This window comes from Nerophis ophidion, linkage group LG18 (genome assembly GCF_033978795.1).
Source record: "Nerophis ophidion isolate RoL-2023_Sa linkage group LG18, RoL_Noph_v1.0, whole genome shotgun sequence".
Classification (NCBI taxonomy): Eukaryota; Metazoa; Chordata; class Actinopteri; order Syngnathiformes; family Syngnathidae; genus Nerophis; species Nerophis ophidion.
Window position 1 is genome coordinate 17,676,824 of NC_084628.1, and position 16,810 is coordinate 17,693,633.

At 38.3% G+C, this 16,810-nt stretch overlaps 1 protein-coding gene across 2 annotated transcripts in view; it reads right to left on the reverse strand.

Annotated features, from left to right (window-relative positions):
• bace2 (beta-secretase 2) overlaps positions 1-15,471 on the reverse strand; it is a 35,985-nt gene extending 20,514 nt beyond the window's left edge. Inside the window, exon 1 of one of the 2 annotated variants that reach the window (XM_061877408.1) lies at positions 14,955-15,471. Coding sequence is in view for 1 of the 2 variants with exons in the window: in XM_061877407.1 (XP_061733391.1) it covers positions 14,695-14,706 (12 nt within the window). In the remaining variant the exon portion in view is untranslated. Of the gene's footprint in view, positions 1-14,694; positions 14,722-14,954 lie in introns of those variants that run through there. The other variant, XM_061877407.1, reaches the window with a different exon arrangement.
• Positions 15,472-16,810: the final 1,339 nt, after the last annotated feature.

Consider the following 16,810-nt stretch of genomic DNA (forward strand, 5'->3'; position numbering starts at 1 on the left):
GTCAGCAATCAAAGAAGAGAAAGTGCATATGAAGGGGACTTCACATAGAAATGTGAAAAATTAATATACTATTTCGGGAATCCAACCGTTTTAGTGCATGTGAACATATTGACTGACGAGCCAATCTCCAACTGTTCCTCCTGCCAGACCTAAAAGCATCTATTCAATGCATTTTATAAGTAGATACCTATATACAGAGGTGGGTAGAGTAGCCAGAAATTGTACTCAAGTAAGAGTACTGTTACTTTAGAGACTTATTACTCAAGTAAAAGTAAGGAGTAGTCACCCAAATATTTACTTGAGTAAAAGTAAAAAGTATGTTGTGAAAAAACTACTCAAGTACTGAGTAACTGATGAGTAACCTGATTACGGCAACAAATAATGCACAAAAACATAAAAATAGCAATGAGCAAATTCAGAGCCAGGAATATCTCTTAAGCAACTAAAACAATAATTTATATTAGATAATAGTACATTGAAATAAAATAAAAAAAATGGCACATTGAGCCACAATAACTTAACAGCCCCATAGCCTCAGTTGGCATTCATTGATTTCATTGATTGATTGATTAAAACTTGTATTAGTAGATTGTACAGTACAGTACATATTCCGTACAATTGACCACTAAATGGTAACACCCTAATAAGTTTTTCAACGTTTATCAATTACTTAGTAAATGACCAAGTCGAGGTGATCTACCTCATATATACATATACATACACACATATCATTTATACACACACATATAACATCATATATATACAGTATATATATATATATATATATATATATATATATATACATATATATATATATATATACACATATACATACATTTATATATACAGTATAATTTATATTTATTTATTTTGCCGTTTTTGTTCACATGTTGAAGGTGTTTTAATGAATATACATGCATGTTTAACATATAGATTCCTATCTTTCATGAAGAAAAGAATATAAGTTGGTGTATTACCTGATTCTGATGACTTGCATTGATTGGAATCAGACGTCCACGTTTTCAAATGGAGGAGAAAAAAAGTTCCTCTTTTCTGTCTAATACCACATGAAAGTCGTTGGTTTTTGGCATCTTATTTGTCCAGCTTCCATATTCGTTTTTATACACTTTACAAGAAATACATTGGCGGCAAACTCCGTAGCTTGCTAGTTTGTTTGCGCTGGCTTTCGGAGACTCTTATTTTGTTAACGCAGGCGCGATGGAGCGGCGCTTTTATTGTGAAGACAGGAACTGTGCGATCAGTGTTTAGACTTTTGACGGGAAGTACGGTTGAAATAAAAAGTGTTGTTTTTCCTTTACACTTTTGATTGATTGATTGAAACTTTTATTATTAGATTGCACAGTACAGTACATATTCCGTAGAATTGACCACTAAATGGTAACACCCGAATACGTTTGTCAACATGTTTAAGTCGGGTTTTACGTATCACGGTCATGTGACCACCTGGCTCTGTTTGATTGGTCCAACGTCACCAGTGACTGCATGTGATTGGTGAAACGCAGGCATGCGTAGATTCTACTTTGAAGCTCTGTCATTAACCAAAACAAACATTAATAGATCGATAAAAAAATTGCAGACTAACTCACAATAATGCAATAACAATAACATTACGATACAGCGATATCACAATATTATTATACTGGAGGAAAAAAAGCATAGGGTATACAACACTTCTTTTTTTCACAGCTTTTCTCACAAATGTTCCTGACTTTGGAGGCATCAGAGCCGTACCAGAGGCGGAATAGCTCCTTTTGAGAGTGCATCCCATCCCACAAAGCCAGGAATGAAGTCTGAAAAGTTAAATGTGAGACTCTTTTTCCTGTCCTTATTTGTTGAAAGCAAATCTCAAACAACAAACATGCATAATTATCGGTTCACAGTAGTCAGTGTGAAGGTGCACATTCCACACTTTAGAAAGTCGACAATCGCACATTCTCAACTACTTCCTTGTGCCTTGTTCTTCCTAAACCTGTCTAACTAGTACTTACAGTAGGTATTATCAGCTAGGAGAACATATAAGTATGATGTAATGTTCCAACAGCCCAATGAGCCCACCCTCCAAAATTTAAAGCATTCCACCAAGGTCCATTTTCACACCATGGAGAGGCACAAAAAACATGGCCTCCTTGGCATAGGTAATTATCAACAATGTGCAACAGACTGATCGAAGCCAGGAAGCCCCTGAGTCAAGCAGAAGTCAGGCTTATCCCCTCCTGCTCAGTGCACTGGCATTGGTCCAACCCCTGTGACTGTGCCATCCAAAACACTTGCTGTGTGTTAAAGATGGCCACAGCCTCTTTCAAAGACGTAAGTCTGAACCGGTCAAACTGGCCAAAATGGAAAATATGTTTGGATGCAGTGATACATTCATTCGTAGTATGACTTTGGTATGGTAAGGTATGGAAGTATTATTGTAGCAAAACTATTTCCAAATATATATCGCAATCTGTGTGTGTAATCAGATCTGCGTGTCTGTGTTTGCATTTGTGTGTGTAAAAAAAATAAATTATAATCTACGCGTCCGTGTTAAACTCTATGTAAATCAGGATTCCTTGATGAGCTGTCTTTTTACACCTTTGCAACACTTCTGCCATGGCAAATCTGTACGTGCGTGTAACAATCAGTACATGTAGAAAATATTTCTCGATAACCTATCACAGCCCGTGTGCACTCCAGTGCGCGTTCATCTGTGCGCGCCACTCCGGCTGCAGCAGGCGGCTGCATTCAATCGCCAATCAGTCAGCAATCAACACACCTGCCGCTGATGAGATCCCTGGGCTTCATAAGCCAGTTAAAACCTGTGTTCCGGGCCAAAACGTAGCGACCTGTTCCAGTACAGTAACCCGAATATCTCTCTCTGTGTTTCTCCCTCTCCGTGTTCATTTGTCTCTTGTCCCTTGTCGTCTTCTAGCAGAATTCCTCCATTCCCGCGTCACAAGCACTGAGTCTCGTCTCCCCCTATTCCCTCTGGTTCCCTGGCTTCCTCTTGGATCCCGACCTCTGATGCCTCATCCCTGCCCTTGAACTCATGCCTACCCATGGACCTCAGAGCTTGCCTTGCCCCCTTGGACTTCTGCACCTCGCGCAACACTTCCGTTAATACTCATCAGATAATCGCTACACATAGTCACACGCCATACACATTTTGGATTAGTTTCGCACTCCATACTTTTGTATAAAAAACTAATAGAGCTAAACTACGTCCCTGCATTCTGTGCCGTCTTCTTCCCCCGGTATTGTAACATAGCTTCACCATTCCTTTGCCTACACTTACCACTAGTCGGCGCCAAGCACCCTGTGTTGTTAACAATTCTGAAGTTAGCTTCCGATTCGAATGGTGGCCGACACAGATAGTCGATACCGAACTAATACTGTTTTACCTAAAATGTCTGCCTCAAGTTTTCTTCACACAGATGAACAGTGACAGATTTTTTTTTTTTTTTTTTTTAAACACACACGCATGCAAACACACAAATCCAAACACAGACACACAAATTAGGAAACGGACACAGATCTGATTACACACACGTTTGCAAATCGATGTCCCACATGTTACACAATTAAAGTGAGCAAAGTTATGCATCTACTCAGTGAAAAATTACGGTGTAGTAGGGTAGTGATGTGCGAGTCATGAATGAATCATTCAAAACCTGCAAGTGTTTTAATGAAACAGCACTCCTTGATTTGCTCAGACACTCGCCACTGCCATGTTAACCAATTAAGAGAATAAACTATGTAACATGTAATTAATTATGCCCCTGTCAATCTAACTGTGTTTCTATAAATGTACTTGCCAAATAGAAACAGCAACAAATAGGTTTATTGCCTCAAATCAACTCTCCTTTCCACTTCCTCCCCTCGCTAACTTACTTGCATGGCATTTAGTTTTTATTTACTTTTATAAGTTGCATGTGTGGTGTCCACAACTGTATGTGTAGGATGTATTGTTTTAACACATTACTGACAATCAGGTGGATTATAGATGTAACACAGTGCATGTCCACTTTATCTCTCATTCAAATTACATCAATATTAGTAGTAGTTGCATGAGGAGGACACAGGCAGAAAGTGACACAAGGAGTGGTTGGCAAAAACTACAATGCCGTTAAGATGTAATGAAACACAGTGCATGTCCACTTTATCTCTCATTCAAATTACATAATATTAGCAGTAGTTGCGTGAGGAGCTCACAGGCAGAAAGTGACACGAGGAGTGGTTGGCAAAAACTACAATGCCGTTAACTGGTGCGACAGTGGATATAACTATCTTTGAATAAAGACTGCAGGTTATCAAGAAGAAGTGAATATATCTTTATTGTTTTCACAATTGTTGAATTAATACTGCTACCTGTTAAAGTTGCGCAGCATTAATTTTTGCAGGTGTTAAATTTTAAATAAAATGGTATTATCTGTTGCGTATGTGCGAATCCCTACGCATGTACCTTGTAAAGGAGTACACTGTTGGCGTTAACGCACTGTATGTGTCTTTTTACACATTGAAATCAGAAATGACGCGCATTTCCGGAAGTCTGCGCGTCCCTGGGATGCAGATTTTTTTTTTTTTTTTTTTTTTTACAGACCCTGCCGCGTCAAAATTCTGGGTTACTTGGTTTTTTTATAGATCACCGTATTTTTCGGACTACAAGTCGTATTTTTTTTCATAGTTTGGCCAGGGATGCGACTTATACTCAGGAGCGACTTATGTGTGAAATTGTTAACACATTACCGTAAAATATCAAATAATATTATTTAGCTCATTCACGTAAGAGACTAGACGTATAAGATTTCATGGGATTTATCGATTAGGAGTGACAGATTGTTTGGTAAACGTATAGCATGTTCTATATGTTAGTTATTTGAATGACTTTTACCATAATATGTTACGTTAACATACCAAGCACCTTTTCAGTTGGTTATTTACACGTCATATAACGTACACTTATTCAGCTTGTTGTTCACTATTCTTTATTTATTTTAAATTGCCTTTCAAATGTCTATTCTTGGTGTTGGGTTTTATCAAATAAATTTCCCCCAAAAATGCGACTTATACTCCAGTGCGACTTATATGTATTTTTTTCCTTCTTTATTATGCATTTTCGGCAAGGTGCGACTTATACTCCGGAGTGACTTATACTCCGAAAAATACGGTATCTCTTTCCACCGGTGATTTGTTTTGTTTAGATTTGCTGAATCAAGTTTCCGTCCCCGTTTATTGCGTTTTTATTGGTCGACTTCAAATTAATTAACTTCCCGGTACAATTTCTTCAATTTTGATTCGCCGAAAGTTTTATCAATTACAATTACTGCATTTCCGGTAATTGGACTCCCGCATGTTATTGTTTTCGTCATGGCGAGCAATAAACCCAACAATGAAAAGTGGCTTTAGGAGCCACTTTTCATCAAATGGCTCACTTGTGAAGATGGAAAGATGTTTTGCACGCCATGTGAGCCCATTTTTAAGACCTGATGGGGTCGCTGCGACACCATTTTGAAAATTCCTAGCGCCAACACTGGAGTAGATGGATGAAGGTGAGACATGTCATGTGCAGCGTTCTGCACATGCGCTCTGTGATGAGTGAATTGTGAGGTTCTGCACATGCGCTTCGTGATGATGAATCAAGTAAATCGAGTGGGGGAGAGCCCTAAGCATGGAGTAACCATGCATGTGCAAGCTTTTGCGCATGCGTTTTGTGATGAGTGAATCAAGTGAATAGATTCATTTTGGTTAGTGACTCACATGTACCTAAGTTGGTAAAATGAATCAGGTTTACCATCACTACTACAGTGCAGCACAGCACTTGGTTACCAGACGTAATGGCTGACGATATTGCCTTCCCGGTGAAATATGTCAACAAACAAATAGATTAGGTTGCAGTGACTCATGTAATTGATTGTGGGATATTGTCAATGTGTCATACATTGACAATATCTGGCTTGGCTTGGTTCTAATTTGTTTAAAAGGCACAGGCGGATAAATGGCACATCTACTTCTTCCTCCCTCATCTTGGTTACTGAGCCTCAGGGCCAATCTTGCCAACAGGCCGCGATGCTGAGATCACATGCAGTTGAGCACTCACTGTCTAATTGGTGACGGCGCTCAGGCAACAATCTGCTACCTGTTTGTACCAATTAGCAGCTGTGAAAGCTGCGCCGGCCGACACGTCGTCTCGACTCCGCCAAATGCTAACAGATGCAGCAATTAGCGGCTCGTTTAGGCAACGACTCATTTAACAACTGCTGCCCATGTAATCACATCAACATCATCATTTTATGTAAATAGCGCTAATCGTTTAGCACAATATTGTGGAACAGCAGGTGCGTATTGACGCCGGGGCAACACTAGCAGTATTAGCGAAATTTACGCTTTTGCTGTAGAGACACATTAGACCCGGTAAGATGAAGATAGTAACAAGAAATTGTAATCCCCATTGACATTGGGGATTCTGCTGCTAACAGAAGAAATTGAATGAATGATTATTTGTAATACATGACATGGTATCATCATATCCTCCCCTGGGGCCCGGACACCAAGGAGCTACTTAACTACGTCTTCAACCTCAGGCCCAGAGATAGAAGAGGTTACTATAAAGTCCCCAGGCACTGTTTCCTCAGAGGAAGACATGTAAGAGAGATTGAGATCTTTGAAGAATTCCTTTCATGGATTCAGAACATCCGAAGTCAAGGTCAGCAGCACACAGTCCCAAGCAAACACCGTGTTGACAATACACTGCTTCCCCTTCCAGAGAAGACAGTGTGTGGATCAGAATTAAAGGTGGGTAAAATGATCGATTCTCTGATTCATCGTGATTAGAACGTGGTAATTATGAATTAATGGACAAATGTTCAAATATCGGTAATTTACGAATGTTTGATAAAGTAATACCGACTGTTTTAAAATCTGGCATTAATGCTAATGTTTTTTAAACATTTGTTCTAGGTTTGCGAATAACTAACCATCGAAGAACCATTACTTTATATTATGTTAACATGTGTTAGCGCAGACACTCACGGAGAAAAGAGGAGGAGAGGACAAGCTATGTTAACCACGGCGCTAAGCTAGCTTGAATGTGAAGTAGTAAAACAAAAAAATAATAAATACGTTGTACACGTTAAAGGTGAACATTATCACCAGACCTATGTAAGCGTCAATATATACCTTGATGTTGCAGAAAAAAGACCATATGTTTTTTTAACCGATTTCCGAACTCTAAAAGGGTGAATTTGGCGATTGAAACGCCTTTCAATTGTTCGCTGTCGGAGCAATGACCTCTCACCCGTGATGTCACAACAGGAAGCAATCCGCCATTTTCTCAAACACATTACACACACCAAGTCAAATCAGCTCTGTTATTTTCCGTTTTTTCGGGTGTTTTCCGTACCTTGGAGACATTATGCCTCGTCGGTGTGTTGTCGGAGGGTGTAACAACACGAACAGAGACGGATTCCAGTTGACTTACGTGGAGTGTGCTAATCAGACATATCAATGGTCACGGCATGCTAATTGATGGTAACATGCTATTTAGGCTACCTGTATGTACATATTGCATCATTATGCCTCATTTGTAGCTATATTTGCATCCAGCCTGATCCTCCACCCACATTTAATGCCAAACAAACACATAACAATCGACGGATTCAAGTTTCACCCGTTGTCAAAAGATGCAAAAGTCCCTCGTTTGTTCTGTTCTGTCGTTGCATCGCTACCGACGATAGCGATACTACGACAGAGATGTGTGGATATTCTGCGACACTCAAAGCAGATGCATTTCCAACGATAAAGTCAACAAAATCACAAAGGTGAGTTTTGTTGATGTTATTGACTTATGTGCTAATCAGACATATTTGCGCACGGCATGACTGCAAGCTAATCGATGCTAACATGATACTTAGGCTAGCTGTATGTACATACTGCATCATTATGCCTCATTTGTAGCTATATTTGCATCCAGCCTTTCCCTCCACGCACATTTAATGCCAAACAAATACATACCAATCGACAGATTCAAAAGATGCAATTGTTGGTTAGAAGGCGATCGCCGAATTCGTCCTTGTTGCTGTTGTCTGTCGTGATATGGCTCAATAGCTTCAATTTCTTCTTCATTTTCGTTTTCGCTATCTGCCTCCACACTCCAACCATCCGTTTCAAAACATGCGTAATCTGTTGAATTGCTTAAGCCGCTGAAATCCGAGTCTGAATCCGAGCTAATGTCGCTATATCTTTCTGTTCTATCCGCCATGTTTGTTTGTATTGGCATCACGCAGTGACGTCACAGGAAAATGGACAGGTGGATATAGCGATGGTGAAAATCAGGCACTTTGAAGCAGTTTTTCGGGATATTGCGTGATGGGTTAAATTTTGAAAAAAACTTCGAAAAATAAAATAAGCCACTGGGAACTGATTTTTATTGGTTTTAACCCTTCTGAAATTGTGATAATATTCCCCTTTAACAGAAGTCTATTGGGAACCGTGTTACGGTTGAGAGTAACCATCCAAGAAGACGAAATTAACAAGTACATTCATTAATCAGAAACGATAATAATAACGACACAGTTTGGCAACCGGCCATAGATAGACGGCACACGACTTTGATGTATAAATAATCGATTTATAATCTAATCACAGCCCATGAATCGTATTCGTAATTGAAACGTGAAGTGGCCAAAGACTCCTGCATCTATCCAGAATCTCTTTGAAGTTATCCAAAAGTCGTTTTCCATGGCTTTGCCAAACTCCTCCCATGTGTCAGTTTTTTTCCTCGCTGACTGCCAAAGCTTATATAGTTTTATCTTTTGTTTTAAAATTTGGATTCACCTGCACAGTAACTGCGCATGTATGTTACTCCTAATATGTGATATTACCTTATTACATGCAATGTGAGATACGTCAAGGCTTTATTTGTTATAATTTTGATCATCATGGCTTACATTTTCTGAAACCTTACATTTTCTGAGATTTTCAATTCAAAGTGTACATACACTAACGGCCATAATCATCAAATGTATAACCAATTAAGGCTTGCCCTATCTCACTTTGCATGTAATAAGTTAATAACACATGTTATTTAAGGTTACATTTTTGTGTATTTTGCACATGATTAAATTATATAGAGAATATTATTTTCTTATATTTAGAAAAAGGTTTTTTTTCTTCTATACTACATATAAGCCTCTTGATACTGCAATGTAGGTTTTGTAAGGTAAGGTTACCTCTAAACTAAACAAGATTTATGCTAATCTATCCTTTTTTCTCCAAATAATTGATATGTGAGAACCGTGAAGGAACCGATTCATGAAGCAGAATCGGAACTGGAAAAATCTTATCAATTCCCATACCTAGTCACATAAAAAGGAGCAACCATGGTGAGATCCCACACATGTAGACGTGGTCTTTTTTCCAAGCTCCCGAATTTGCATGAAAGTTGCGCTGCCCATTATTTGTTTTTATTAGATTAGCCTAATAGATTAGCCATAAACGAAATAAGATTTTGAACAATTGTCTAGCTTTACTATAAGCCCACATGATAAGCTTCTAACACTTCTAAAACTAGAGACTACTGAGAACACTGGTTCCAGTCACTAATGAGACAATTCTACATTGCTTTAAGTAGCCTATCGCAACCAGATTGTGTTAGTGTTAAATCTACAACCGCCTAAAGCATCATGTATTTTTAATAGCGACAGGGAAAATCCCCTCTGGGACCATTTATTCCCCCTTAAAAATTAATATGATCTTGTTAGGGCACTTTACGTATCAAGCCGGATAAATGATTGTAGATCACACATTCCTAGTTCAGCGTAATCACCCTGAAAATGAGGAGGAAGAAAGACGAGGGAGTCACTGCAAGTGTGGGGCAGCTCTGTGCTCCGTTTGGGAGCCTCGTAATCCCTGTCAGCTGCCTGCTAAGAAACAATAGTCCTCACAGGGCAGCATCATGTGAGAGCAGCATGTGAGGAAGGCTGAGCGTACCTACACACCTCCAGGCGGCTGCGTGCACCCCGCAGACACGGCACTATCCCAACATAGCGGCGGTGGACAGCTGATCTCATTCTATGATGTGATACAATAGGCTACTGTGTGAGTGTGTTATGTTATTAAAAACTGGAGTGCTGTAAGGCAACAACAGAGCAAGGATACAGGGAAGTGAACTGCACCTATTGCCTATCTGCACCAAGGCGATAACATAAAACAACCCTTCTTCGACATGATCTGTGAATTAGGGTTTTGCACCACAGTTCTTGATACCATTACTGTTTGGACAAAGGATTTGCTTGATTTAAATACCATCACGGTTGTATAATTTGGAAACTAACCAAAATGTGGGGTAAAAATATGCCTCAGAATTGCACAAAAACTTAATATGCGTTACATCTCACATGATGGTACAGTACTTGCATTTCAGAAAGTGTGGCTGAAGTGCACAATTTTCTTTAATAATTGTTTTGAATCCAAAGGTTTGAAGTCATATTCTTCTTCTCCAGACCATGACTTGCGACTATATCAACAGTACCTCAACAGTGCACTCTATTTTTGCCTCAATTGCTTAAAGACGCCATTAATCGCCAACCAATGCCACACAATTGATTAACCAATGCCTGTCTCTAACACAAAGATTGTTTACTCTACTATTAGTCTCATCTTTATCTTGTAATCACCCTCTACACATTTAACCACCCTGTCAAGCATCATCAAGACAAGGAGCCTCCACTTTAAACATCTGCACACTGTACAACACAGAACACTTACATACGCTATTGAATGAGGAAATGTCCAAACTTTTGACTGTTTTTACATTTCTGATACTACATCTGCCAAATAAATGTGTTTTTTGGGCTGTTTTCATATAATGCCACTAATTTTGCTTAATATCCATTTAATAAGACTATTACATTATGGATCATTTACAAGCAGTGGGTGTATTTTGGTACAAAATCATTTAATCAAATCTTCCAATATATCAATTACATTTAAAAATATCAATGACGGCAGATTGTCTGCATGTTGATGAAGATTGATCCAGTTGTGGTCCAAAATGTGTCCTGCTTTTTACTAATACACATTTCAAAATGTGTTTTTACCAGTAAATCACACTTCCTCCTCCGAAGGGCAGGTGTGTGAAAGAGAAACAGGTTCCAAGAAGGTAACAAACAAGTTGGAAATAGCTGCTACAGTAGAGTAGATTGGAAATATTTGCAATAAACCAACAAAACCTATTGGACAAGGCACCTATTAGAAACAGCCCCAATGTTTGGAACTGGATGTCTATTAAAACAGTGGTTCTCAAATGGGGGTACGCGTACCCAGAGGGGTACTTGAAGGTATGCCAAAGAGTATGTGGGATTTTTTAAAACATTTTCTAAAAATAGCAACAATTCAAAAATCATTTATAAATGTATTTTTGAATAATACTTCAACAAAATATGAATGTAAGTTCATAAACTGTGAAAAGAAATGCAACAATGCAATATTCAGTGTTGACAGCTAGATTTTTTTGTGGACATGTTCCATAAATATTGATGTTAAAGATTTCTATTTCTGTGAAGAAATGTTTAAAATTAAGTTAATAAAACCAGATGGATCTCTGTTGCAAACCCCAAAGAGGGCATTTTAAGTCGATGATTACTTCTATCTGTAGAAATCTTTATTTATAATTGAATCACTTGTTTATTTTTCAACAAGTTTTTAGTTATTTTTATATCTGTTTTTCCAAATAGTTCAAGAAAGACCACTACCAATGAGCAATATTTTGCACTGTTATACAATTTAATAAATCAGAAACTGATGACATAGTGCTGTATTTTGGGGCGGTATGGCTCGGTTGGTAAAGTTGCCGTGCCAGCAACTTGAGGGTTCCAGGTGCGATCCCCGCTTCCGCCATTCTTGTCACTGCCGTTGTCTCCATGGGCAAGACACTTTACCCACCTGCTCCCAGTGCCACCCACACTGGTTTAAACGTAACTTAGATATTGGGTTTCACAATGTAAAACGCTTTGAGTCACAAGAGAAAAAGCGCTAATAATTCACTTCACACTTCACTTATTTTACTTCTTTATCTCTTTTTTTTAAACCAAAAAAGTTTTGCTCGTATTAGGGGATAGTTGAATTAAAAACATGTTCACAGGGGGTACATCACTGAAAAAATGTGGAGAACCACTGTATTAAAATATGTACAATTTGACAAATGAATAAATCATGAAGAGGGTGGACCAGTTTTACTAGAATCCATCCATCCATCCATTTTTCCACCGCATGTCCCTTTCGGGATCGCAGGGGTGCTGGAGCCTGTCTCAGCTAAAGTGCATATTTTGAGTGAGTAATCAGTCAAAGATACTACTTTGTGAATATATATCTATATTTCTCTTAGCAATTGTGTAAGAAATAGCACTACATGATACAAATAAATTCCACATCATCAGTATGTGGAATTAAGATCTGGAATGGATTAAGCAAATAAATTAAACAATGTACTAATAAAATCCAGTTTACGAAACTGTTTAAACGCAAAGTATTTACTAAGTACAAAGAAGCAGAACCATGATAAACAATTTGAACTTTTCCTTCAAAAATGTGCTAATCTTATATCTCATAATGTGAACCATAAAATACTTAACTATTTATGAATGCTTTATTTATCATTTATGTATTTAATAGTTATTTACTTACTCATTGTCTATTCATTCATTTATTTATTTACTCATTGATTTATTTATTCACTTGGGTGTTGCAAATTGAGTACAAACAAATGTATTAAAAACTGCAGAGACACAAAAATTGGGTAGGATTAAAAGAGCTTCCTCCTACTCTTTTTTTGGACATACTGTAATGAAAAACTGGAAATAAGTGATGCAGATTTACCAACTCTATTTGTGACCTTTTCGGTAAACGAACCCTTACATCACGCCAAATATGCATTTGTGTGCGAACCATGTCTCGGTATTTGACCGCTTCATTCATTCATTCATTCACCACCTGGTGGCAGGTGAGGCACTGCCTCACTTGCCTCCCGTGACAGCACGTCACTGGTTCAACATATTTTTTACTAAATGTGGGGCTTTTGTCAAGGCCAGAACCAATGATTCATATTTACATTGATTCCTATAGGGCAGTGGTTCTCAACCTTTTTTCAGTGATGTACCCCGTGTGAACATTTTTTTAATTCAAGTACACCCTAATCAGAGCAAAGCATTTTTGGTTGAAAAAAAAAATAAAGAAGTAAAATACCGCACTATGTCATCAGTTTCTGATTTATTAAATTGTATAACAGTGCAAACTATTGCTTATGTGTAGTGGTCTTTCTTGAACTATTTGGAAAAAAAAGATATAAAAATAACTACAAACTTGTAGAAAAATAAACAAGTGATTAAATTATAAATATTCTACACATAGAAGTAATCATCAACTTAAAGTGCCATCTTTGGGGATTGTGATAGAGATCCATCTGTATTCATGAACTTAATTCTCAACATTTCATCACAAAAAAATTAATCTTTTTACATCAATATTTATGGAACATGTCCACAAAAAAATCTAGCTGTCAACACTGAATATTGCAGTGTTGCATTTCTTTTCACAGTTTATGAACTTACATTCATATTTTGTTAAAGTATTATTCAATAAATATATTTATAAAGGATCTTTGAACTGTTGCTATTTTTAGAATATTTAAAAAAAAATCTCACGTACCCCTTGGCATACCTTCATGTACGGCCATTTGAGAACCACTGCTATAAGGAACCCTGCTTCACTACCTAAAACTTTTAAGTTTATAAACCATGTTTAAGAACCAATTAAGTCCGTAAATCGAGGTTACACTGTATTACATTGTAATTGAAAGCATGTTCGAAATAAACTGGCACCGACCAACAACACTGCACAGCTAAATTTATAGTACTGTATCTAAGGTGTGTAATCTATTACCGGTAACAATGATAAACCCCTTTCAAACCCCCATGCTTCACAGTAGGTATAGTGTTTTTGGGATGCAACTCAGTATTCTTCTTCCTCCAAACACCACGAGTTGAGTTTATACCAAAATATATACATGGATGATACAGCAGAGGATTGGGAGAATTTCATGTGGTCAGATGAAACCAAAATAGAACTTTTTGGTATAAACTCAACTCGTGGTGTTTGGAGGAAGAAGAATACTGAGTTTCATCCCAAGAACATCATACCTACTGTGAAGCATGGGGGTGGAAACATCATGCTTTGGGGCTGTTTTTCGGCTATGGGGACAGGACGATTGATCCGTGTTAAGGAAAGAATGAATGGGGCCATGTATTGTGAGATTTTGAGCCAAAACCTTCTTTCATCAGTAAGAGCTTTGAATGGTTGACCAAATACTTATTTTCCACCATAGTTTACAAATAAATTATTTAAAATTCCTACAATGTGAATCACATTCTGTCTCTCACAGTTGAAGGGTATAGCTCGGTTGGTAGAGCGGCCGTGCCAGCAACTTGAGGGTTGCAGATTCGATCCCCGCTTCTGCCATCCAGTCACTGCCGTTGTGTCCTTGGGCAAGACACTTTACCCACCTGCTCCAGTGCCACCACACTGGTTTAAATGTAACTTAGATATTGGGGTTCACTATGTGAAGCGCTTTGAGTCACTAGAGAAAAAGCGCTATATAAATATAATTCACTTCACACTTCACCTATGATGAAAATTACATACCTCTGTCATCATTTTAAGTGGGAGAACTTGCACAATCGTTGGCTGACTAAATAGTTTTTTTGCCCCACTGTAGGTGGCGACTTGTCCAGGGTGTACCCCGCCTTCCGCCCGATTGTAGCTGAGATAGGCGCCAGCGCCCCCGCGACCCCAAAGGGAATAAGCGGTAGAAAAATGGATGGATGGATGTAGTTAAAGCATCGTTGAAGAGAGCAAACTATTAACTGCTGGTAAACAACTATTTAAAAGGGAATACACATTACCTGTTGTCCTGGGGGTGCCAATCAACATTTCTATGTAGTATCCTCTTCCGGAGTCCCCTTGCAAGTTGCCCACCATGTCCACAAAGTTGACTTGACCGCTGGGGTCGGTGGCCAGGGAGAGACCATTGCCATCGGGCGTCAGAGCGACCAGGCCGGACGGTGGACAAACTCACCGCCGTGGAGATGTTGTACCTTCCCCCGGGAAGATTTTGAGAGGAATCGATAGGTAAGCCTCGTTAACGTCGAGGAGGGGAAAGCTGAAAACAAACGCCAAAAGGGGGGCATAGGCACGGGAGCCATCGTTTTGTTATTCTATTGCTGGGACGGGATGGCCAAGTTAGGGCGAGTCTCCGGGTTTACAGCGTGGCTCCTAAGTTTTTAGTTCGGCCATTATTTCAACGCCATCACCGCGGACTTTTTCCTCTCCACTACAGCGTCAACTAGTCACCGTCGTCATTGTGAAAGAAAAGGCAAGAGACAACATAGAGTGGCGTGAAAAAAAGCATGAACAAAAAAAAAAATGAGTAACTTATGCTAGACAACGGAACACATAATACTTCCGGTGTTGTACTTCAAATTAAAACACACACCGTCAAAGTATTGGGTATTTTAAAATACAAGTGTTTTATTTCGGAGTCAACTTAACGGAAATTTTGATTTTATTTCCACAATCTCAACCTGATTTCGTGTTTGCCTGCAGCCAGGCGAATAACCAAACCATGTGATTGAACTTTACACTCACAATCTACTTTTTTTTCCTCCGACAAATTCTTGAGGAGTCTTAACTCACAATACACAGTTAAATGTTGTGGTGTTGAATTATATTTTCTGGGTAATATTTATTTCCTAGAACATGTTTTAATCGCATTGTTCCTTGAATTGGCCTAAAAATGACAGCACAACGAGAACATTTCTCAATTTTAAAAGGGAATGTTAGACATTACATTTTATCTTAATATAAACAGCTTTCCCAAATTTTGTTGACATTTCGCATCAATCAATCAATGTTTATAGCCCTAAATCAGTGGTTCTCAAATGGGGGCACGCGTACCCCTGGGGGTACTTGAAGGTATTCCAAGGGGTACGTGAGATTTTTAAAAAATATTCTAAAAATAGCAAAAATCCTTTATAGATATATTTATTGAATAATACTTCCACAAAATCTGAATGTAAGTTCATAAACTGTGAAAATAAATGCAACAATGCAGTATTAAGTGCTGACAGCTAGATTTTTTGTGGACATGCTCCATAAATATTGATGTTAAAGATTTCTTTTTTTTGTGAAGAAATGTTTAGAATTAAGTTGATGAATCCAAATGGATCTCTATTACAATCCCCAAAGAGGGCACTTTAAGTTGATGATTACTTCTATGTGTAGAAATCTTTATTTATAATTGAATCACTTGTTTGTTTTTCAACAAGTTTTTAGTTATTTTTATATCTTTTTTTCCAAATAGTTCAAGACAAGACCACTACAAATGAGCAATATTTTTCCCTGTTATACAATTTAATAAATCAGAAACGGACGACATAGTGCTGCATTTTACTTTCTTTATCTCTTTTTTTCAACCAAAAATGCTTTGCTCTGATTAGGAGATACTTGAATTAAAAACATTTCACAGGGGGTACATCACTGAAAAAAGGTTGAGGACCACTGCCCTAAATCACCAGTGTCTCAAAGGGCTGCACAAACCACAACACAAACCACAACAACCTCGGTAGAGCCCACATAAGGGCAAGGAAAACTCACCCCAGTGGGACGTCGGTGACAGTGACAATGATGACTATGAGAAACCTTGGAGAGGACTGCATATGTGGACATATGGATGTTGAGCAGGTCTTACATGTTACTGTGA